The 26,531-nt window shown below is 38.6% G+C and overlaps 1 protein-coding gene across 3 annotated transcripts in view; it reads right to left on the bottom strand.

Annotated features, from left to right (window-relative positions):
- The window catches only part of LOC106075197 (neuromedin-U receptor 2-like), a 181,631-nt gene that overhangs the window by 36,733 nt on the left and 118,367 nt on the right, over positions 1 to 26,531 (bottom strand). The window contains exon 1 of one of the 3 annotated variants that reach the window (XM_056025714.1): positions 8,860 to 9,403. The exons of the other annotated variants lie outside the window; for them this stretch is intronic. Within the exon in view, the coding sequence (XP_055881689.1) occupies positions 8,860 to 8,862 (3 nt within the window). The 5' untranslated portion in view covers positions 8,863 to 9,403. Of the gene's footprint in view, positions 1 to 8,859; positions 9,404 to 26,531 lie in introns of those variants that run through there. 3 annotated transcript variants of the gene reach the window in all.

Genomic DNA, 26,531 nt, shown 5'->3' with positions numbered 1-26,531 from the left:
ACGGTCCTCCAAGCCCCGACAGAGGTTCCTCCTCCTATGCGAGGTCGGAGGCCCAATCCCCACGTGGAGGCCCTCCTTATGCCTATAGAGATTAACAGAGACTCTCTGAGAACTGTTCTGCTTTTTGTGAACGTGTTGTATGTGTGTGTTGAAACCAAACAATTTGGCGTGTCAGATTTTCCCTTTTGCAGACTGTTTGGAAAGTAGGTCAACTGCAATTAATCTAATCTACCTCTCTAGACCCGTTGCAATACTACCCCCAACTCCCCACCCCCCACTGGCATCACTTAACAATCAAGACTAACACGAAATGTCACAAAGCTGACTTGGACCCACGATGACCTGTGGGGTACCCAAATCTGACCTTTTAGCCGTGGCACGAGAATTAGAGGCAGGGAGGTAATCCCTTGTTGCTTTAACTGTTGAATTAAATCATTCATTATGTTTTGCTTTGGATTGAGAGACATTATTTATGTATTATTAGCATGCTTGTCTACGCAACTTTTTTTTTTTAGAAAGAATAGCAAACAGCTTGGCTTTTTACTGATCTTGTAGTTATTTATTTATTTTGACAATTCGGAGCTAATGCAGGCGGAAAGAGATCGGGTCTCAAACAAGGAATTCCTAAGCCGAACTGGGAGTCGGCCGCTTCATGAAGTTGTGACAGAGCGTCGTATGAAGTTTGCGGGACATGTTCTCCGGCAAAATGAACCACGCATACCAAGAGTTGCGATGACATGGAGGCCAATACGAGGAAAGCGCAAACAGGGACGTCCTCGTATAACTTGGCGTCACACTTTCATGGAGGACCTCAAAGCAGTGAACACCAGGTGGGGAGAGGCTTCAGACCTTGCCAGTGACAGTGGCGAGGAAGGGCCTAAGTCTAAGTCTAAGTAAGCAGACGGAAAGAGGGGCATAAGAGAGAAAATAAAGTTACTTTGATATCTCTAAGTATTGTATTACTCTAATAAAAAATGGCCGCCGGAAACTTTAATTGTTTTGTCTCTGTCTTGTTTTGGTTCTCCTTAAAGACTGCGGCGCAAAATTCATACCACGTAATTGTAACTTGCAGCTGTCAGTATCGGCAACCCGTTAGGTCAATCGACTTTTAAATAGTTGCAATACAGATTGTCGTTGTGGATCCCCCTGGAAATGTATTCACACATAGTGGCGCAATATTTGCCATTTGTCTTTTACGTCAGGTTTTAGGAGTCTCGACCTAAATCTAGTTATAATAAACGTCAGTTATAATTATCGCTAATAAAATTATGTCAATGAAATTTAACTAAAACTGCAATTCGGCCCCTGGTCAGACTGGGCTCTATTGCCTTGGTTGGCAGCCAGTCTAGGAGACGGAAACTCTGGTATAAAACCTACGACCATCTGTTGTTCACGGCCGTCTCAGACTTCTGTGCTACTGTCACACCACTGTGGACTGCATGGAGTGTAAACAGTGGTATTGGCCTGTGCGAGCCAATTATCACTTTAAAAATACTCTGACCAGGCGGAAGGTAATCCAGTTATAATGTGTTTTTTTTTAAATTGGGTTGACGTTTTTGAAAATGTTACAAACTTGCTCTTTAGTAATCGCTAATTCTAAGCAGTTGTTAACAGTGACATCCTCAAGGGCTTTGAGTCTTATATAATTAAAATCTTTCGTGTCGAAGCGACAATAGAAATCATTTAACTCGTTGGCCAATGTTTTTTCGTCTCTTGTAGCAAGATTATTTTTAATTTTGACTTGTGCTCCTGCCATTTTGTTCATGATGCCCCACGCCTGTCTCATGTCACTTGTATTAATTGAGTCTTCCAGCTTGGTGCGGTAGTTTCTCCTCCCTTCCTCAAGAACGACGTTGAGATTTCGTTGAGCCATTTTCCTTATCTGTCCATCTTTTATTATTTCCCGTTTTATTGTTGCAGTGACCCATGGTTTATTGTTGGGGTATATCTTGATGCTCTTTGTGCTGACACACATGTTTTCACAGAATTTGATGTAATTTGTCACTGCGTCGACCCATTCTACCAGATTTGAAGTGGTCTCTTTGAACAAACTCCAGTCAGTGCAGTCTACCAATGAAAGCTGGTGGGCCTGATGGAATAAAATGGCGAATCTTAAAAGAATGTGCTGAACAACTAGCTGAACCTTTCCAAGATATTTTTTCTACTTCATTACTAAACCATGAGATACCACCTGTGTGGAAGTCATCTATAATTGTACCTGTGCCAAAGGTTTCCAAACATAAGGAAATGAATGACTATAGACCTGTTTCACTTACTTCCATTGTGTCTAAATGTTTAGAAAAATTGGTTAAAATGTTTCTTCTGAATGATCTTTGTAATAAGTTAGACCCTTTACAATTTGCTTACCAAAAGGGTAAAGGTGTAGACGATGCCATCCTAAATATTTTAAACTGTGTCTACAAACATCTGGACTTACCGAACACTTATGTAAGATTGTTCTTTATTGATTTCTCATCAGCTTTTAACACTATACAACTTCATTTACTCATTGAAAAGATGAAAGCGTTGCAGATTAGTCCATACATAATACTATGGGCTAATGAATTTTTGACCCAGAGAGCTCAGAGGGTTAGGGTAAACAATGTTATATCTAATGAACGCATAGTTAACACAGGGGCGCCCCAGGGGGCTGTGACATCGCCATTGTGGTTCATTTTGTACACCAATGATTTTCAATCCGATAGTTCTTGTTGCTCCTTCACAAAATTCGCTGATGATGCGGCTCTTCTTGCCCTGCTCTCAGAGAGCTCAGACGTAAATGAGTATTTCAAAGAATTAGAACACATGGAAGAATACTGTAAAGATAATTTTTTATTATTAAATGTAAAAAAAACCAAAGAAATGATAATCGATTTTCGTAGGGACAAGAAGGAAAATGATATTGTTTCTGTAGCTGTAGAGACTATTGAAATAGTGCAAACCTTTAAATACCTTGGTACTATCCTAAACAATAAACTAAATTTTACTGCGAATACTGATTATATCAGCAAAAAAGGGCAGCAAAGATTACGACTACTAAGAAAACTGTCTTCGTTTAATGTTAGCGAAAAGGCCTTGGCTATGTTTTATCACGCTCACATCTGCAATATTTTAAGTTTCAATATCACTGCCTGGTATGGCAATCTGAGCATTAAAAATAAAAATAAACTTACTAGAATCCTAAATGCTGCTGGCAAAATCATTGGCAAAAAACAAACCCCATTTGGGCAGTTGTTTGAGACAAACATCTCTAAAAAAGCTAACAAGATCCTCGAAATAAAGAATCACCCTTTGTGTCAGGATTTTGTGATTTTACCATCACAAAAGAGATACAAGACACCGATAGCAAAGACAAACAGACACAAACACTCTTTTGTTCCCCTGGCAATCAAATCATTAAATAAGAACAATCTGGTATAAACTTTGTCACATGTAAATTATGAGTGAGTCTGGTGTGAATGTACACTTTGGTTTCTTATAGTTATAATGTTTTTTGTTTGATGTAATGCACAAATTGTAAGACAAATTTCCTTACGGATAATAAAGATTATTATTATTATTATTATGTTAGAAATGAACGAGTAGTCATTCTCTGGCGCTGCCAGGGTCGAGTTTCGCTAAAGAGAAACAAAATTCATCGTAGTCCCTTTAACATTATTATTATTATTATTATTATTATAAGCCAAGACAACTACTACGGTACGACTTACTATATTTAACATATTCACTAGTTATGTTTGGGAGGCGCGTTGGCTTGGCCCGAGGTTCGAATCCTGGTGAAGACTGAATTTTTAATTTCAGGATCTTCGTGCGCCCCTGAGTCCACTCAGCTATAATGGGTACCTGACATTAGTTGGGGAAAAGTAACGGCGGTTGGTGGTTGGACAGGCCACCGTAGGCCACAGAAACAGATGACCTTTACATCATCTGCTCTATAGACCACAAGGTCTGACAAGGAATTTTACTTTACTGACTAGTTATGTTTATAGTCACTAAATCACTTACTCACTGAATCAGTCACATATCGTATCATTCACTAATCGAATCACTCACTGAATCCCCCCATGCACCGAATCTTTCCCTCATGCCAATGTAATTTTAAACTAAAAAGTAAACTATAATGGAAACTAAATAGAAGACGAAATGTGCATACACAATTCGGAAACCTTTTTTTCTTTCTAAGTGTTCCCAGAACGTGGGACATCCCAAGGAAAACACATGGCTTCTACATGATCAAGGTGTTCTATTATCGACTGACTTTCGAGGCAAGGTACATTACGTCAAGGTTATGTACAAAACGCAAACTTTGTAGGAGACCCTTGTTGCCAGTGCACATGCTGCATAGTGCACATTCGATTTTTTAAAGAAAAACAATCATCCCTATCGGTTTAACAATATCGTTTGTGGATAGAGAAGTCTGAGTTCTGTTGTTGTTTTTTTCCCCTTTGTTGGTGGAATTTAATTAAAACAAAAAAATGTCTACCTTCGCCACAGGGAGATACTTTAACGAGCAACGACCATGAACCATATGCCCCACTACTTTATTTTTATTTTTTGTTGTTGTGCAGGGGCGCTAACTTGAGAGCGGTGAGAAGACAAATACTTTTGGTTGTCTCCTCTTATCAATCACTTTAACATTTTCTTTTCTTAAAGACTAAAAAAAGATGTTTATATTGTAATTAGGAAGTCGTTCTTCACCCGGGTGGTAAACCACAGGACTGTCTGATTGCACCACTTAAAGATCTAGTTATTGTTCTCTCCCTTTAACACTTCACCCGGGTGGTAAACCACAGGACTGTCTGATTGCAGCACTTAAAGATCTAGTTATTGTTCTCTCCCTTTAACACTTCACCCGGGTGGTAAACCACAGGACTGTCTGATTCCACCACTTAAAGATCTAGTTATTGTTCTCTCCCTTTAACACTTCACCCGGGCGGTAAACCACAGGACTGTCTGATTCCACCACTTAAAGATCTAGTTATTGTTCTCTCCCTTTAACACTTCACCCGGGTGGTAAACCACAGGACTGTCTGATTCCACCACTTAAAGATCTAGTTATTGTTCTCTCCCTTTAACACTTGCTGAAATATCCAGAATCAAGAGATTAGAAAAAGGATCACAACGGCTATTTGGCCCCACGATGACCTGTTAACTACTGTCGAAAAGCGCAGACTAAAAGATTATGTCTATAAAATATGTAATGACCTTCCTTCTTGGAACAGTACCAGGAAGAAGAAGTGGCAGACAGAAAAAGGGATAGGATCACAACATAAAAGAGCAAACGGCCATGACAATGAGGCAAAAGACAGGAATGGAGAAAGACGGTCAGCTGATCGTGTGTGATGCCCCAACGATTCAAGAGACTAAGTGGTAGGTCAGGTGAGGTGAAGAATGCATGCTGTGGAAGGCCGTTTGCTTGTAGCACCAGACGAGTAACTAAACCGCTGTAGGCGTATCAACTAAACCGCTGTAGGCGTATCAACTAAACCGCTGTAGGCGTATCAACTAAACCGCTGTAGGCGTATCAACTAAACCGCTGTAGGCGTATCAACTAAGCCGCTGTAGGCGTATCGTATCTTATCTCTGTTTTTTGCGACCCCTGCTATTAGTTTTGTGTGGTCTGTCCGTCATGTTCATGGGTTCGAGTCTATGTTTGAGTCTAAGTTTGAGTCTATGTTTGAGTCTATGTTTGAGTCTATGTTTGAGTCTATGTTTGAGTCGAGTCTATGTTTGAGTCTATGTTTGAGTCGAGTCTATGTTTGAGTCTATGTTCGAGTCTATGTTTGAGTCTATGTTTGAGTCTATGTTTGAGTCGAGTCTATGTTTGAGTCTATGTTCGAGTCTATGTTTGAGTCTATGTTTGAGTCTATGTAGTTTGTTCACACTAAATTATGTATTTCTATTTTATGCAAGTATGCAAATATAAACCTCTTGCTTAAATAGCTGAAATCCATCCACAGATTGGTTGTTATATTAAAATTTGATCAAACGAAGAAAATCAACAGTCCAGAAAAACTTACAGTTCTAGGTTGATATATATCACACACACACACACACATTTCAACACACACAGATGTGTGACAAGTTTTAAACCACCATGTCAGTCTATTCGACACCGCCATCACTCTACCTCATAAGTGATCGGGCCCACTAGAAATATTCTGTCCCCAAGGGGTTGCGAGCGATGGCGTCATCACTACTTGTGCTGCATCGATTCTACCTAATGAAGCCGGTCTAATTTAGAAGGCCCAGAAATACCTTTACGAGGTCTCAGAAATCAAACAGCCACCGAAAGACCTAGACCTAAATTACTGCTCTGAGATTTAAAACAAAATAAAGAGAGAGAGAGAGAGAGACGGATGTTTGAAAGAGACATAGGGTCTGGTACAAGGAGGCTTTCCTGTGCTGTAATTACAGGAAGTCTGAACCAAAGTGCAGTCCTGATTAGACTAGTGCCTGGAGCTATGCACATGACCTAAGCCCCCTCCTTTCCGTTTGCGTTATTGAGGGCGTTGAAGTATATTTATTTGTACCATAAAGCACGCCAAGAATCATAGCATGTTAGAGATTTTAATCGAAAAAAAAAATCCGGTGTACAAAAAAAAGTCTATAATTTGCTTTTCTAAAAAAAAACTTCCGATATATAAATTTTTTTGCACTTTCTAACACTGTACAATAAAACTTTCTAAGCAGTTCCGTTAGTAGCTCATTTTTAGCGCGCCCGAAAGGGAAATAACCGCTATTAGTTTTGTGTGGTCTGTCCTTCCCATTTAAATCTCAAAAATTAAAAAAATATAAAAGAAATCCGGTATAATGATATTTTAGATCCTTAAAACTCTCATACTAAGTGTTCTTTTTCAACTTGCAGACCGATCTATAGGGAATATGATGCAAAGGTCATCTTCTTCCGTGGCCCACTGTTAACGAGGGTGCCATGTGGCCAGCACAACGACCAACCGCCTTTACTATTCTCTAACTAATGTCAGGTGCCCATTACAGCTGGGTGGACTCAGACCAATTCACAAACAAAAAGATTGGAGACAGGGTTACTACAGAGACTGGACCCCACGATGACCTACTAGCTTTTGTAAAAAATAAAACGCAAACTAAAACTCTTTGACCATATTACAAGGTCTTCGGGGATTGCAAAGACCTTCCTACACGGAATAGTACCAGGAAAAAGAAGAAGAGGCATACAGAGAAAGCGATGGGAATGCAATATGAAAGAATGGACAGGCCTGCCACTGAAAGACGTTCTATCAAAGGCAAAAGACAGAGATGAATGGAGAAAGACGGTCGACAAATCTTGCATGGTCCCCCAACGGTCCAACAGTCTCAGAGGCGACCTAAAAATAGCGAAATAAAAAAATCCCAGTCTTCGCCAGTATTCGAATTAGGGAACCCCCCGGGTTCGGAAACCAAGCGCTTTACAACTCAGCCAGCACGACCCGCGTAGCTCCTAAACAAAAGCATAAAAACCTTTTCTCAGATTTCCCCCTACCACTAAAGAGAATGGTCTACAGCGTACTGGATGTGCAGTATGAGCATAAACGAGGCCATATACAAAAGCAATAATCAAAAGCTTTGTTTTCTTAGTTTCTGCTATAAACACAAACAAACAGGGTAGGGGCAGGGTGTTAAAACTTGTCCTAATATTACTATACTACCCTGCCCTCGTGTGAAATGTTATTGATGAGTATGCTTTCGTAAGATGTCCTCACACAATATGGAAAGTTGTATGGTAGATCAAGAGCTGAACTCCTGTTTGCGCGGGTTCATGTAACTTTTATTTGAATGCCGGTAGACTATACTGAATCTCACTATGTATTGGCCCCAACCTTAGTTTGAATTTTTTTTATTAGGATCCGACTATGTTCACACTGATGTCAAGTCAATTGGAGATTCGCAAGTTCAGCTGAACGATGTCAAGGACACTAAATAGAACTTTACTAATGCCAACTATATAAAAAGAGATTTCAGTAATAATTGTAAGAATATCTAAATGCGTGGACTTTGATATCCGTATCTAATCTTTATTACCGCTAGTTAGTTGTTTTTTTTGTTTTTGTTTTTTTGTTTTTTAATTTGTTTAAGTCGAGTGAAAGTCTAATGCTTCCTCTGTATTGAAAGTTTTCTTATGCTAAAAACGGAAGTGCTTATATACAAAAAGTAATTCTGTAGTCCTAAAAAGTTTAGAAAAATTATCATATACATTGAAAACAAACACACATAGGTTATCAGCCCTTCCTTCCTGTACGCCGGATACACCAAAAAGATAGCTATTTATAGTTTTTTTCGGCATGCATGAAAATGGCCTTTTATCAAATAAGAGGCATTATGTTGTAAGTTAATCATTTAATAGATTCTATGTACGAGGGTTTCAATCTCGTTACAAGCACAGTACACGGATAAAGGCTGTTAAATATTTACGGTATAACTGTGTTCGGGCTAGTGATTGCACAGTCTCTGGAAGCTTTGTCATAAAAGTTAATGCGAGGGCTAAATATGTAGGTCACAGCCGGGTCTGCATATTTACGGAAATACTACACTCCTCATTAATCTTCGGACTCGAAGACAAGCCTTATTAGTGTTATGATTATTATTGTTATAATTTTTTTATTAATACTATTAATATTAAGGCCAGCCGTCACGTTCAATAAACCTCTAATGTAAGAAAATAGTATAACATCTTTTTTGCTAAACGGACCATACGATCCTTTCGACGTAGTCTTCAAACCCCTCTGGGTGCCGTCTCAACGGGCGTTTACCAAAAAGCCCACATAGCCAGTCCGCCCCTGACAACAAACACTAATTAGTACAAACATCATGTATTTATATGTATAAATGCAGCTGACTTACCATTAATAGTGAACCACAAGTAGAGTTAATGCATCCAACTAAAGACGATGCTTAGCATTACTTAGTGAGACGCAATGTGTTTGAAATAAATCCAGTTCTTTTCCATCGAAAATGTTACAAAAAAATAACAAGAACTCTGAATTAGGAATTTATCTTCATCCGCAAGCCAAAATATTTTAACTGTTTCAACTGTTTACCCATAAGAAATCGCTGCTCACATTTTCAAATGTAACTTCAAAACCACGTGACATCATGTTTCTTAAGTTTCGGCTGTTTCCTTAGCACTCCTGGTTGAAGCCAGAAAGGGAGTTAATTATAACAGTACATTTTCACCTTGCAGTTTACGCTCAGGGCTTGACGTCGAGGGAAAGCGGTGTGGCACGGCGGAGAGTCGCGACCTGGAAATCCACAAATACAACAGACGGAGAAACTTGGCGCGTTCTTCGGCGTGAGTGAACGGCAGTGCTTTGCAACTCACGCGCGCTGTTCCTATGCGCGGATCGGTGGTGGCTAGTCCTTCTGATTAGTAGGATCAAACTGTGTTTAACACATACCATTATATAAGTATGCACCAGTATTTATATTAGCATGTAGGTGTGTCTGCGTGTGTATGTGTGTATATTAGTAAATAGATGTGCATGCATGTGTGTGTATAAGTATGTTTATTGGTATGTATGTGTATGTGAGCGAATGTAAGCAATAGTTGGTATAAATTCCCGACTTTTAAAAACTATGAAAGTTATCTTCAAATTCAATGATGACATTTAATAGTTAGTATAAGTTATCTTCAAATTCAGTGATGACATTTTTCGTCCGTTTCCGATTGAAATAATAACTTATTTTTTATTTTAAGAGAGGAAAATCTGTATCTTGATGGGTGATAAGAGTGTGTATGTGTGTGTGGGATGTGTTTACTAGGTTGTAGAGCAGCGGTTCTCAACCTTTTATGCTCGGCGACCCCTTTTTACATTCCCCCACTCTGCCTCGACCCCCACTCCAAACACACACATACAGCAATAGAAGAGTAGACAATAACAATCCATATTTTCAATGGTCTTAGGCGACCCCTGGCTAATCGTCAATCGACCCCCAATGGGGTCGCGACCCACAGGTTGAGAACCCCTGTTGTAGAGAAATGGAGCATTTGTTGTTTGTTGTAGAGAGAGAGACAGCATTAATTTAAATGTTAGTCTTCTAGAATGATGCAATATAAGCGGAGCTGTCGTAAGCTGCGTTAAGTACGCCAGACGAATCAAGGATTTCCAGAGTGAAAAGACGTGTTTTTATTGTGGGATTTTGTTCAAAATACGGTTTAATATTATTAGTAAAGTTTTCTACATTTAATACATTTGATCTCAAGTTGATTTAGTCTATAGTGTAATAAAATGTATATTTAGTTTATTAACAAAGAACTTATTCTAATTATTTCAAGTTTTATTAGTTAAAATATAATACCTCTACAGCGGTTTAGTTGTCGACCAGCAGTTTGGTGCTACAAGTCAACCACCGTCAACTTGTGAGTGCTGTGAAGTCGTTACAAGACAACTTATGCAATATATCAAGAGTGTTATGATGTTGGTACCAGACATCTAATGCTACACATTATGTGTTTGTATTTGTTAACTCGCACTCGCATTGGGATGTATAAAATAGGTTTTCTATTAGGAACAAAATTTCACTATTCTTTTTTTTTTTTTTTTTGCGAATAACTATGGTGGTGAGGAGCTTGCATTTTTTTTCTTACTGTTTTTTATTAGTCAGAGTAAAAAATGTCACTTCACCACTAATTTTGAGCCTTGACATCATCGTCATCTGTCCCTTCACTTTCATCGTAAGGCTGCTGTGACAGTTCGCCCAAACCAATTCCCTCCACATTTCCCGGTCAGCAGCTGTTCTTAGCTGGATATCAAGAGAGATGCCGGTCCATTCTATTATGTTATTCAGCCAGCTTTTCTGTGGACGACCCTTTCTTTGTGGTTCATCCACTGTACCTTGAAGAATGACTTTTGACAGTGAGTCATGTCTTACATTATGACCAAACCAGCTCAGCTTTCGTCTCTTCACAGCATTCAGGAGTTCCTCCCTTTTAGCCAGCCAGAGTGTTGACAAAGAACTAAGTTAAGTCCATTTGTTAAGTTGGCGACTTCATTGACACAAATATCGAATGATGACAAATAACTAAATAGACTCCAATTGTTAGTTGGAATATTTCATGTACACAAATATCGAAATGTTCAATGATTAAGAATAAGATTAAGCCAAATCCAGTTATAATTCTTTCAAATAATCGTTGGTCGGACACAAAAGTAAGACGATAAAGCTGAAAATGGGAACTAACAAAACAATGCCCTAGTGGACTGTTTCTAAAGAATTATAATCACGTCCTTCATAGCTGCATACATTATCGAGAAACCCGAACAGGTCTAGTAGGTAAACTGATGGAGAGTTGTCTAATCTCTAAATTATATCTTTCTATATGTTATCTCAGATATGACACTGGTTATCTCAGGGTTATCTTTGATATGAAACGGACAATTTCTGATATCTTATCTTATCTTATATAATACAGAGGTTACTTAAAAAAAGAAGATGATTACTTCATACGCGTCATGCATTCAGTCATGCATATTAACCAATGACATAAATTCTGCCTAGTCACTGGTTTTTCTGGCTAGCTCAGGCAATCCATTCCATGGTCTAATAGCACTAGGGAAGAAGGAGTATTTGTACAAATTTGTCCTAGCATATGGGATGAGGAATGTGCCTTTATCTTTGTGTCTTTCAGAGTATGTTGTTTTTGTATTTGAGCGTCATAGTTCAGTGTTTTATATATAATTGCTACATATATACCGGTCATCTCAGATATACAACTGGTCTTCTCAGATATAAAACAGGTTTTCTCAGATATAAACTGGTTTTCTCAGATATAAAACTGGTTATCTCAGATATAAAACTGGTTATCTGAATCCTTCAACATGATAAAGATAACACCGAAGAAGATCTGCCACTAAGCATCAAAATTGATCATTGGTGTCATTTGCTCTTTTCTTATACATCTTCTAAATCAATCTTTCCTTTAAAAGAGGACATAATTACGGCATCCATCTAGTTGTGCATCTCTCTGCCTCAGCGTAAAGAGATCTGATTTAACTATATGTTACCTCCAGACCCAAGAAGCCTCATTGTAGCCTTTATTCTCACGCGCTGTAATTATGGCAACACTCGGATAGCGGCTAAATCAATGCCTGACGACAGAATCGCTAATCTCCAGTGTATCTGAGGTAATGTTGTCTGGCAGGTCTAACAAGAGTCAAAACTTTAGCGATTTAGCGATAACTCTAAAGGGTGAATACTTCTGGCTTAATGAAAGGGGAAGAGTTAAGTTCTTGGTGATAAGCTTTCGGTGATAAGCCTTTGGTGATAAGCCTTTGGTGATGTCTTTGTTGATAAGTCTTTGTTCATAAGCCTTTTGGTGATGTCTTTGTTGATAAGTCTTTGTTCATAAGCTTTTGGTGATGTCTTTGTAAATGTCTTTGGGGATAAGCCTTTGTTGATGTCTTTTTTGATAAGTCTTTGTTCATAAGCCTTTGGTGATGTCTTTGTAAATGTCTTTGGTGATAAGCCTTTGTTGATGTCTTTGTTGATAAGTCTTTGTTTATAAGCCTTTGGTGATGTCTTTGTAAATGTCTTTGGTGATAAGCCTTTGTTGATGTCTTTGTTGATAAGTCTTTGTTCATAAGCCTTTGGTGATGTCTTTGTAAATGTCTTTGGTGATAAGCCTTTGTTGATGTCTTTGTTGATAAGTCTTTGTTCATAAGCCTTTGGTGATGTCTTTGTAAATGTCTTTGGTGATAAGCCTCTGTGATAAGACTTTTGTGAAAACCGCAATACAATCGTCAAGGGAAACTTAAAACTCCACAATGTGGGAAGGGGCATCCAAGACCGCCTAACGCCATTTGTGGCCCTCAGGCTGTAGTGTGGGCATCACTGCATTGAAGTGACAAACTAGAATCCGCTTCTAGGGATACGCATCACATTGGTGTCAACAAAGCGTTTATGTAAACTCAAAACAAAAGAGGGACAACCGTGTCTCCAAGGGAAGTAATTAAAAGTTTTTTTTTTGATTGTTTGTTTTGGTTTGTTAAAATGTAATGGGACTTTGCTGTTGTTTCAAGCCACCAATAAAATCACGGGCATCTTTTTTTTTTTTTTTTATTGTGGTCACCGGATAATACGGAAGCCTGTGAAAGTTATTGGTTTCAGGTTTTTAGTGGCTCTGTTGACTCGGTTCCGCATCGCTTCACTCACAGGGCAGAGAGTAAATATAGAAAGGGAGATTACTGAGACACCCGCATCATGACACGTAAGAGAATCACTCCCAGGGGAAGTCACTTTTTTACTCCCCCCCCCTTTTTTTTTTTTACAATCCAGTTATTCAATTATCAAACCTCCAAAACGTCTCTCCCTCTCTACGACAATCGCGCTCACACGCGCACACAAACCCACAGCAGTGGTTAAAATCAGGGGTTCTCAACCTGTGGGTCGCGACTCCTTTGGGGGGGGGGGGGGCGATTGACCATTTGCCAGGGGTCGCCTAAGACCATCGAAAATATGGATTGTTACTGTCTTCTATGTCTGTATGTATGTGTGGGTGTGAGTGGGGGTCGCGGCAGAGTGGGGGGATTGTTAAAAGGGGTCGCCGAACTTAAGAGGCTGAGAACCACTGGGTTAAATGAAGTGGCAGCTCTTTTAAGAATTTTTTTTTGTAGCTTCCGTTTTCCGTTGCCATGGAGATTTAAAAAGTGGGATAAATAAATAACACTGATAAGTAACTAGATGAACGACGGTGTTATTTTTGGGGGGAGCCCTAATTGTTACGTGTTGTCATTGGTTACCGAAACGTGAGGATAATAGGGTGTTCGTTCGTGTGCACCCAAGTGCCTGTGACGTAAGGGTCTGAGGTGCGTGACGACATGGCTATGACGTCAGATCCCTGCAGCCAGTTCTTTGGCAACTTTGGATCTACGTGAATGATCGAATAACAGAATCCTTACATTAGCAGCACTTGATACATAGGGGTACCTTTATCTGAGGCGTTTAAGGAGGCACCTACATCTGAGGCGTTTAAGGAGACACCTACATCTGAGGCGTTTGAGGAGGCACCTACATCTGAGGCGTTTAAAGAGAGACCTACATATGAGGCATTTAAGGAGACACCTACATATGAGGCGTTTAAGGCGACACCTACATATGAGGCGTTTAAGGCGACACCTACATCTGAGGCGTTTAAGGAGGCACCTACATCTAGGGCGTTTAAGGAGGCACCTACATCTGAGGCGTTTAAGGAGACACCTACATCTGAGGCGTTTAAGGAGGCACCTACATCTGAGGCGTTTAAGGAGACACCTACATCTGAGGCGTTTAAGGAGACACCTACATCTGAGGCGTTTAAGGAGACACCTACATCTGAGGCGTTTAAGGAGACACCTACATCTGAGGCAGTTAAAGAGACACCTACATCAGATGCATTTAATGAGACACCTACATATGAGGTGTTTAAAGAGACACCTACATATGAGGCGTTTAAAGAGGCACCTACATCTGAGGCGTTTAAGGAGACACCTACATCTACACCTGAAGGAAACATAGGTTTTGGAGTAATTTTGGATGAGTAACTTCTTGCGAGATAAAAGTAAATGTGTATATTTGTATTTTGCTTTACATTACATGTTATTGGCTTATGTATGTGACAGATAATTTATTGAGCTAAACTAAAGTAAAAGTATAGTGGAAATCTAAAAATAGAATGAGTAATCAAATACGTCATTCTTCGCAATATTATTGAGTCAGACTTTTTTATTGTTTTCTTTATTGAATGATCTGCTTATCGTCCGATGTCGTTAGACAACAAATAACATTGTTCTCCAACTCATTAATTGATATAATCTGTCTCTCATTACAAGTGATGAAGCAATTATCAAAACAAATTATCTCCCCTATTTTCCCATGGATTAGAAGCCAAGAATGCAAAGGTGAAAAGATGTATTTTGTTTTATGGGATGCTACAGTGCTCGCGGTATTGTCATGGAACTGTCATACAAGACTGATAAGAAGGTCTTTTAAAATTATGATCTACCTAAGTACAAAAGTAAGTAAAGTTCCCTTTCAGACCTTGCGATCTTTAGGACATTGATGTAAAGGTCATCTGTTTCTGTGGTACACGGTTAAAGGAGGGTGTGATGTGGCCAGCACAACGACCAAACTTTTTACTTTTCCCAACTAATACCAGGTACTCATTGGAGCTGGGTGGACTCAAGAGGCGCCCTGAAGATCCTGAAAGTCAAAATATCAGTCTTCACAAAGATTAGAAGCCGGAACCCCCTCGGTTTGGAAACCAAGAGATTTACCACTCAGCCAACCTATATGTGAATTAAGCATAGTGGGAAGCGTGGTCGAGAGGCCAAGTGCGCTTGAACTTGGCTTGGCTACCTAGAAGGGGGCTTGAGGTTCGGCACCCGACTCGGGCAGAGTTGTGTTTACTGAGCGCCTAAAGGCAGCACGGAAAACCAACTCCTAGATACCCCCTCCCCCCCCCCACCGGTCCACAAATGAGATTGGACCAAAAGCGCTTTGAGCATGCTATAAGCATGAAAGTAGCGCTATATAAAAGCTATAATAATAATAGTATTTTAATTAAAACGGTAGAGTAGATTAGAGCCAAGATTCCAAACCGTTTTTCCTGGTAGAGATGTTACTCAGACATAGTAACGAACTAGGTCTCTTGATTGCTCGATAATTAAAATTAAAGCCTCTGTGCCATTTAAGGAGGACTATCGAAATAATAGAAACTGTAGGAAATAGGCATGTGTACAAATAATTAGCATACGTACGAATGTTTCTAGGTAACCTAAATTGGTTGAATGAAGAACAGTTCGATAAAACAGTATATATTTAGTAAATAGCTATAATCTATCTATGGTGCAGATGATGTAGATTTTTTTGTCTGGGTCATGTGACCACCATAAACACCCTCACGTCCGCAATGTATGTCAGGTAACCACTATACTTTGCGCCCCCCCCCCTCCCCAAAAAAAAAAACAAAAACGATGCAAAATTTCAGTTCTCACCGGGACTCGAACTCGAGACCTCTGAATTCGTAGGGCAAGTGCGCTATAATGGTCAGTCGACACATCCCTACAGTTATAAAGACAGTCAATAAGAATGATAAATGTGAACATCACTGTCAAACAAATGACCTTTTTTTTAATCAAATCTTGTACATTTCAGACATAATTCCTTTAATAGATTCAGTTTCAAACCAGTGACTTGGCAGAGTTGAAGCCATGCATGGCTACATCGATCAATGGACACGCTTACGACGTAATCATCCTCTGTTGTACAATAACGTCTTAATTTTATAAGATAAGATAAGATAAACCCTAAGCTAAGAAATAATCGTTAAGTTATGTAAAAGAGAAAAATTTTTTTTTAAAAAGAACATAAAAAAACTGTTGTTTGTAGATTTTAATGTAGAAAGAATACAATTCCTGGACATAATATTATATCGATGAAAGCAATGCGATGATCGATTTGAATGAATCGATCTGAGTCCCTTGTTCACACAGGGGCCCTCTGAACAGTGACAATGTCTCAGGTATTTTGTGTACTATAAACGTTACATTGTTCAATGTTAGATACAAATAAAACAGACAGTAAATCAATACATACAGATTGTGAGCGAAAAAAAAAAAAGTTAAACTCATTTTTATATGTCGGGAGTTAAATATTGTTTCAACAGGTTATACCACTTGGAAGGGAAAAATATCCAAATCGAGATCTTTATTGATCATTGTTTCGAAAATCAATTAAGTTGATGATTCTAAAACAGAAATATAATCAATTTTATTTTAAGTATAGTATGGACATTGGACTACTGGGCTAAAGGAGGTACACCACATTTATTTAGAGGTAATCCTTTTCGCGCAGTTTGATTTAACTCTTTCTCTCCGTAATTATCTACCACACTCTGGTGAAATCAACGTTGGTATCGTCAGTTAAGAGAGAAAGAGTTAAAGTTTAATTGGTAAAAAATGATTCTGCATGCGTTTGATCGCAGCTCATTTATCTTATGCTAGAACAGATCAGATAACTACGTCCCACATCTATCCATGAGCCACTCTAGTTAAGCATGTTAATTACATCATTGAACTCTTCTAAATTAGTTGTTTTCGTTGTTGATTAGGGCAAAACCCTGATCTAATGGCTCTAGGTAAGAAGGAGCACTTGTACGAATTCGTCCTATCATTCTGAATAAGAAATGTGCCTTTATCTTTGTGTCCAAGTATTATATTTAGTTGCAATGTCTAATTACTATTTTTCGTTTTAATCTTTCTCTCCTGAAGTGTAACTTAAGTTAGAGATTCTACAAATGGTGTCCCTCTAGCAAAGCGAGAATTTTCTTTTGTTAAAAACCTCGCGTCTCTACTTTCAGTTTGTTCTTTCATTTTATTTTCTTGAGCTAGAAGACGTCAATGGAGAGCTTAATTGCCAAGTTGAAGCTTTCATGACCTCGTGTCAAAGGTTACATAAAGAAAATGTTTGTAAAATGTTTTACATGTTTCGGATGTTCCTTCAGAGTTGAAGATAGTTTACTTCCTAGTCCAAACCTCCCGCAGGACGACGGGGGATGGGAGCGGGCAGGGTTTGAACCCTCGAACGTCGATAAATCCGAACGACAGTCCATCGCGCAAACCGCACGACCAGGCAGCCATCCTGGTACAGTCACGTGATAAAACAAGTCCCTTAGTCGCCAATATAAACTTTTTTTTTCTACAAATATATTGTAGAAGACAGACGTGTCTTGCATTTAAGATGAAAGTATTATTAGCTTAGTATTTGATGAATTCATTTGGATTACACTATTCTTTTATGTGAAACATTCTACGAGATTTCTTGATGGCTGAAGTTGCCAATATATTGTAGAGTATTAATTTATCACAATAAAAGTGTCATCTGCTACCTATTGTGTATTTTATTTGAGTCTATATGTTGTGGTGATATTACTCAGTAAAGTTTGGCGTGGATCAAGATATTTATATCAATACACGAAGAACACTCTCAGACGGAAGAGGTATCCATAATAATAAAGAAGCACTTATTCAAATAATGCCTGACACTTACTTAAGGCAAAGAACTACACAACTACTTTCATTTATCTCAATACTGCAAAATTTATCTCCCTTTTGCATATACAATTTTTTAAACACGATTAATTAATTTATACTAATTAATTAAGTATTTAAGAAAAATAATCCATGTACTGTCTCCGACTAAGAATAATTGTGCAAAGTTTCTACCTGATCTGAGGATGGGAAATGGGAGAAATAACTTGTACACAATTGTTACCAGACAGACAGAGTGAGTTGATATAAGGTTGGTAAAAGGTCGGGCACCAACGCTTTAGTTGATTAGATCTACCGGATGTATGGAACACGGTTCTTCTGTTTTTGAATAAGTTCATAGCGCATTTCTATGAGTCTGGTATTTTACTTTCAAGGCTTAAGGAATATATTAGTAAAAAATAGTTTGTTGTTTCATAAGTCCACACTCTGGCTAGCAACAAGGAGAAACTCTTCAATACTGTGAAGCAGGGGTTCTCAACCTGTGGGTCGCGACCCCCTTAGGGGTCGATTGACGATTAGCCAGGGGTCGCCTAAGACCATCGACAATATGGATTGATTTTGTCGATTCTTCTATTGCTGTGTGGTTGGGGGTCGCCGAAGAGTGAGATTTTAAAAAGGGGGTCGCCGAGCTTAAAAGGTAAAGAGCTGTAAAGAGACAAAAGCTGAGCTGGTTTGGTCATATGTTAGGTCATGATACACTTCCAAAAGGCGTCCTTCAAGGCACAGTGGAGGGAGCAGGGTTAGAAATGGTCAACCAAAGAAAAAGCTGGATGGACCAGCCTCTCTCTTGGTATTCTGCTAAGGACAGCTGCTCAGCGGAAAGAGAAAAATAAAAGTTCCTCTTTCAGACCTTGCAATGTAGGATAATGTAAAGGACATTTTTTGTGGCCCACGGTTAACGAGGATGTCATGTGGCCAGCACAACGACCAACCGCCTTTACTTTTCCACAACTAATGTCAGGTACCCATTAAACCTGGGTGGACTCAGAGGCGCCCTAAAGATCCCGAAAGTAAAAATTCTAATCTTCACCAGGATTTGAAAGAGTGACGGGATTTAATTATACGAAAGTCAAGAAACAGATGATGATGCGGATGAAGAGAAGATGACATCTTTTATTTTATCATAATTTTTTTTTTTGGGGGGGGGGGTAGGAAAGGTTTTAAAAACTAAAAAAAAAATGTTTAAATTTTTTTTTGTACGAAGACCTCCTCCACTCACCCCACCCCCTACGGATTCTCTAATCGACCCCCCATCAAGCGGCATCACGCTATCTTGTCATTGCCTGACCGAAAGTCAACAGACATTGAATGCTAAACTGATGGCGGTCACTGGACGCTGGACACGATGGTGCTTCACTGTTGACATTGTCACTGTTTATCAGTCACTTAGGCAGACAAACAAGGATACACGGGACTGATGGGGTGCACGTAATCGATGTCGTGATTTAAATATTCAAAATTCGATTCTTTCACGAACTCTTAATCTTCGAGTCCGATTATTTCACTCGCAAATACAGACAAAAATATGTTTAAAGATAATTGTTTTGTTTATTAAAGATTCCCGCCCCCCTAAAATGTAAGTTTTTTTCAGTTGCTGTGTGGGGTACTTTTACCTTATTGTGGGTGACCGCATGCCAAAAGTGACCTTTTTTTGGCGATCTTATAATAGGACGAGATGATAGCGGCGCTTTCCCGGCCCTAGTCGCTATAAACATATAATCACGCTCCATTTTGCCCTCACTGACAAAGAGGAAACATGTGGCAGCAGATGGCATCTGAGAAACAAACAGCTGAAGAGCTTTCACGAAGGTCGCGGGACACACATTTGAGACCCAAAGAAAAACCCTTGTCGAAAATCAGAAGTATACGACGATATGTGGCAAAATATGTAGGGCGCAACTGGTTTCGCGTGGACATGTGAAATACTGTATCCATCTTCCGGATGTTAAACAATATTTTATTATTATCATATGTTTGTACATGTTGTTGACAATGTTATGTACCTTTTATATACTAGTTTGTTTGAATATCTTTATTGGTTGGTGAGTATTTTAATAAAAACTTGGCGACAGTCAGCAAAGTAAAAGTGGCCCAATGAGAAAATCTACAACTTTAGATACAAAAAGAACACAAACCAAAAAAAAAAATCATTATTTCCTTGTGATGACCTACGTGCACAAATACTTAGAGCGATCGAGATGTAGAAATGTTTATAATGTTCATGAAGATGTCTTCTCAAGATTGCATTGATGTAGTGAGCTGTTGAGTCCAGATCTAGTTGTCACTCAATGTCTCGTTCAAATATTAATAAAGCCAGATATTAGGCTGTATGACTTGTTAATTGTAACCCTAACTCTTTCCAGTATTATCACACACACACAAATGGAAGGCTAAATCATGTTTTTGTAAACAGAGGAAACAGGTTCAGGTTTCAGCACTACAAAATGTTGTCAGGGGCAATTTATTTTTCTTTTTTAAAAAGTTTCATACTTCTAAAAGGATGGCTCGAAAGGTCAATAAAAGAGGTCATGAACGGAACAAGAAAAAAATATACCCTCCAAAGTAGTCCCCCACATCACGTGCCAATACATGACATTAGACTTAATACTATTTTAATGACTAAAACAAAGCTGTTGACCTAGTTTTGTTTTGTGAGACTTTCAACGCGTTGAATTAAAAAAAAAATACCTTCATCAACCTGACTTTTCGAAGTGTCTGCAGAAGCTGTTAATCTAGTCACAGGACCAAACAAAATAGTGGAACATACTTAATTCAGTCATGAGACAACAATATTAACAACAACTACATTAACAACAACCAACAACAAAATTGGCAACAACAGAATTAACATCAATAACAGAAACAACATTAACAACAACAAAATTGGCAACAACGGAATTAACATCAATAACAGAAACAACATTAACAACAACAAAATTGGCAACAACAGCATTAACATCAATAACAGAAACAACATTAACAACAACAAAATTGGCAACAACAACAATTAACATCAATAACAGAAACAACATTAACAACAAGAAAAATTAACATCAACATAATTAGAAACATTTACAACAACGAAAGGACACCACGTGATAAGGGTGTCGTGGTAGAAATAGAAATAATAAAAAATTGCAGATTCATTCCTTTCTCCGTCCTTCTATATTTCAACACACACTCCAGATGGTTGAGCTCCTCTGCCTGTACTATTGAATGTATACAATATGCTTCCGTGAGTGCTAAACTAAAACAAAAAAATTAGGTCCCTATCTCTATTTATATAGTGTCCTTTCTATTTCTTGTGGCGGCGTGTATCGATTAGGACCTGCACCAGATCGCTAATTGTCCAATTAGCTCCGAGCGATCTCCGCTGCCCTGACAGTCCGCATACACATGGGGGAGAGGGGGGGGGCAAAGGATTCCTGACAGATAAGCTCAGCTCTTCCTCGGAGCTATAGCTCATGACATGACATTGGCAATTTGAAACATTTATTTCCCAAAGCTGGATCTTTTCATTGTTGTTGTTGTGGTTGTTTCTTTTATTTTTTTTATTACGTCTGCCCGAAGCTGATGATCACCTCGTGAAGATTTCATTCAAATGTCAGTGTGCTTATGTTCAGATGTAAAAACATAGAAATATTGGGTATCACATGCATCGGAAACCGATGGAAAATAACAAAATTTACGCCCAGTGTATTCCCAAGGTACCCCCAATGTAAGCCCAGTGTATTCCCAATGTACGCCCAATGTAAGCCCAGTGTATTCCCAAGGTACCCCCAATGTAAGCCCAGTGTATTCCCAATGTACGCCCAATGTATTCCCAATGTACGCCCAATGTAAGCCCAGTGAATTTCCAATGTACGTCCAGTGTATTTCCAATGTACGTCCAGTGTATTCCCAATGTACCCCCAATGTAAGCACAGTGAATTCCCAATGTACGCCCAGTGTATTCCCAATGTACCCCCAATGTAAGCCCAGTGTATTCCCAATGTACCCCCAATGTAAGCCCAGTGTATTCCCAATGTACGCCCAATGTATTCCCAATGTACGCCCAATGTAAGCCCAGTGAATTTCCAATGTACGCCCAGTGTATTCCCAATGTACCCCCAATGTAAGCACAGTGAATTCCCAATGTACGCCCAGTGTATTCCCAATGTACCCCCAATGTAAGCCCAGTGTATTCCCAATGTACGCCCAATGTATTCCCAGTGTACGCCCAATGTACGCCCAGTGTATTCCCAATGTACGCCAATGTATCCCCAGTGTTCCCCCTCAAATAATACTGTACAGGACGAATTCAAATTCTATAATTCTAAGGAGAGATTTCAAGGTTTTTTTGGGGAAGGAAGCGTCTGTGAACATGTTCCCATTAGAGCTAGGTGGACTCAGAGGCGGCCTAAAGATCCCCAAATTAAAATCCCAGTCTTCACCAGGATTCGAACCCGGTTCGGAACCCAAGAGCTTTACCACTCAGCCACCGCGACTCCAAGAAGTACCAAGTACCTATCAAAGAAAAGGGGACTGGCGGGCGGTGAGAGGGTAAGTCATTGATCAGCTGTAACAACAAAATATATACTACCCAATTTGAAAGTCGACGTTATGATGTCAACTCCTACCAAGATGAAAAAGTTTTAAAGTCGACATTATGAGGGTACCAAGATTAAACAGTTTCAGTTTTAAAGTCGACGTTATGATGATACCAAGATGCAACAGTTTTAAAGTCGACATTATGAGGGTACCAAGATTAAACAGTTTCAGTTTTAAAGTCGACGTTATGATGATACCAAGATGAAAAAGTTTTAAAGTCCACGTTATGATGATACCAAGATGAAACAGTTTTAAAGTCGACATTATGATGATACCAAGATGAAACAGTTTTAAAGTCGACATTATGATGATACCAAGATGAAACAGTTTTAAAGTCGACGATATGATGATACCAAGATGAAACAGTTTTAAAGTCGACATTATGATGATACCAAGATGCAACAATTTTAAAGTCGACATTATGATGATACCAAGATGAAACAGTTTTAAAGTCGACATTATAATGATACCAAGATGAAACAGTTTTAAAGTCGACATTATGATGATACCAAGATGCAACAATTTTAAAGTCGACATTATGATGATACCAAGATGAAACAGTTTTAAAGTCGACATTATAATGATACCAAGATGCAACAATTTTAAAGTCGACATTATGATGATACCAAGATGAAACAGTTTTAAAGTCGACATTATGATGATACCAAGATGAAACAGTTTTAAAGTCGACATTATGATGATACCAAGATGAAACAGTTTTAAAGTCGACATTATGATGTAAACTCTCACCAAGATGTAACAGATAAAGACTTCTACATAGCAATAGTTTGCGAAAAGAAAACAAAGCCATCACGATGAGGACTACATCAAGACCACGTGACCAGGACATTTGGCAGCACCAATGTCATACGGCAACCACCAAACTAAAGTACTCACGCAATAACACCATTACACCTACGGGCACTGCGCTCACACGGTGACCAGAGTCTATAGATAGATCAAAGAGTGAAGATAAAGTCAGTGCTAATGGCACACGCTGTGAAACTAGAGTCTTGAACCGTGGAAAGAGTAGAAGTGAAATTATTTCGAACTGAAATAGAACGCAAAGAATAGAATCAGAAAATTAGAGGCGGTGAGGCGGTCCGGCGATTCTAATACGACGTATCAAGAGAAAATGGGAAAGTACATTAGAAATATAGTCGGTTAGGATAGAAGCACAAAAAATCAAAGCTTCTATAATAACCAATCTCTGGCACTGCAAGGGCAGAGATGTTAAATGGAAACAACAGTGTTCTCTGAGGAATTTTCTAATGACATGTTCTAATGTCATGCCATTCAAGCAGTAAAGGCATCTCATTGCATCTGATAAGCAAGACGCTCTAAAAGCATATTCATGGCCACAACGATTTCTGCAGTCAAGTCACCACAAATGTTGATGACATCATAGTTGGCTTATTTCATTTTATACTCTCTAAACCATTTTCATATTTCGTGGTTTTCTCCTTTACGTTGTGAGATAACGGTATTATCGCGAAATAGTGTGTATTATTATTTCTATTATTATTATTATTATTATTATTATTATTATTATGTTAGAAATGAACGAGTATTCATTCTCTGGCGCTGCCAGGGTCGAGTTTCGTTAAAGAGAAACAAAATTCAATGTCACTTTAACAGTGTCCACTGAGAAAATTTCTGGTGATGTCTCACGTCTGCAGCAGTACTGAGCTCTGAAAGGTTCGAAAATCTTATTAGGCATGTTTAAAGCCTTAATGATGTCATCAAGTCCAAATTAAATGTCAAAAATTAGGTCTTGATTAGCATGTATTAGAAATCTTATTTTAAAATATTTATTTTTGTCTCTATATTCGAGTATGTGTGTGAAAAAATGTGGCCCTAGAGTGTTTGTGCGTAAGTCTATCTTATCTTATCTTATATGATATATACATTACTTCAAAAAAGAAGATGATTACGTCCTACGCGTCATGCATATTGACCAATGACCTAAATTCTGCCAAGTCACTGGTTTTCCTGGCTGTCTCAGGCAACCCATTCCATGCTCTAATAGCGATAGGGAAAAAAGAGCATTTGTACATATTTGTTCTAGCATATGGAATGAGGAATGTGTTGTTTATTTTTATGTGTGTTTGTGTTGTGTGTTTGTGCTGTGTGTGTGTACATGAGCAACTAAGAGTAGGTAATAGAATGGATAAATTACATTTCACTACAGTGTAGCAGCTTGGCTAATCTCATTAGTCAGAAGAGGTCTTCAAAACGTTTGTTGCTATTTTTAGATGCTATGTGGAATGCAATTTGTTTGACATATTAAATTGTGTGGAATGTGTGATAATTGTCTTGGAACTGTGTGTGCAAGCTACTTAAGAATAAGTGCAGAGAAATAGTCTTTGATAATACTTTTAATGTCTTAATGCAAGAGTTTCTTCTGGTCATTGACAAGTTTTATTCTGCTAATAAATATATTAAATTTGGTTAGGCTCATAAACATGATAGATTCTATTCTGTCTATGGACAAAATCGATACAGTAGTGGCTATAGACAAGTTCGATTCTGTTCTGCCTTTGGTCAAGTTTGATTCTTATTTGTCTATGGACGAGTTCGACTCTTTTCTGTCTATGGACGAGTTCGATTCTTTTATTTCTATGGACGAGTTCGATTCTCTTCTGTTAATTAATAAGTTTGATTCTATTCGTCTATAGACACGTTTTTTTTCCTGTTTATGAACAGATTACCATTTGTCTATCAACATGATCAATTCTGTTCTATCTATAGGCATGTTATATTCTGTTCTATCGATTACGATGGTAGACGTCCGGACACACAACTGTCCGCCTTTTCTATTTCTCTTATGGACGCTGCTAGGTCAATAATTAACATCTCCCATCTCGCCATTCAGGTACCACAATATCTGGTGTAACCATTCCTGGAAACATACATGCTTCCCTCCCCCGCCCCAGACATAACCCACACCGTAACAAGCGAACACACACACACACACATACACATGCAAACTCTTATCCATAAAACAGATCACATCGATTTCCGATAATTCTATTCCCATGCATACACACAAAAACACAAAACCCACCCACGCGCGCAACCTTTTGTTCCCAGGCTACGCGTCTGCGGAGCGAATGCTAGGGCTCGCAGCCTTGATGTTTGATGACGTGGGACCAAACGAGGATGACATATGACCCTCCAACGTTTATCAAGATAATATCAATAATAACCCTAATTAAGGGAATCAAGAAACTGCTCTCTCAAAGCGCAGGTCAGTTCAGATAAAGCTTTGCGATTCTTTGAACTTAAGTTCGCTATGGGTCATTTCATAGTGCATATTATTAGTGGCATTTCAAAACCAGCGAAGAAAGACCAGGAAGCAGGGAACAAAAGTCAATCCCTCGAGTGCCCTAAAGAATCTTAACAACATAATATTAACTCTTTCTCTCCGTAATTATTTACCACATTCTGGTGGAATCAACGCTGGTATCGTCGGTTAGGAGAGAAAGAGTTAAAAAATATTTAAAAAAAAAAAAAAAAAAAAAAAAAAAAAAAAAAGCTTATAGTGTATCAATAAGTTTAAACCAGGTATGTAATTAATTTTGAGCCTAAATTGAGCCTAAATTCCCTACACTCTTGTTGCGGGCCACGTCATTGCGAAAACGGAAATGCGATAGAGCAGACGACATTTTGATTAGGAACAAATTGTAACCAACATGATTTCTATTGCAACTAGTTGGATGTTCCAATTTGTTTTACCAAAACCAACTTCTGAATGACAGGCTGCAATGTAAATATTCCATTAAAACGGACATTATTGTGTATTTTGTGCACAAATAAAAAAAAATATATCCACTTTTCTATTTATTGCGTTCATTCAAAGGCATGATTTCGTTTAGCAATCCCATTTCGTCCACACTC

This window comes from Biomphalaria glabrata, chromosome 4 (genome assembly GCF_947242115.1).
Source record: "Biomphalaria glabrata chromosome 4, xgBioGlab47.1, whole genome shotgun sequence".
Classification (NCBI taxonomy): domain Eukaryota; kingdom Metazoa; phylum Mollusca; class Gastropoda; family Planorbidae; genus Biomphalaria; species Biomphalaria glabrata.
The sequence above is the reverse complement of the archived record's forward strand: the minus strand, read 5'-3'. Positions and strand labels throughout refer to the sequence as shown.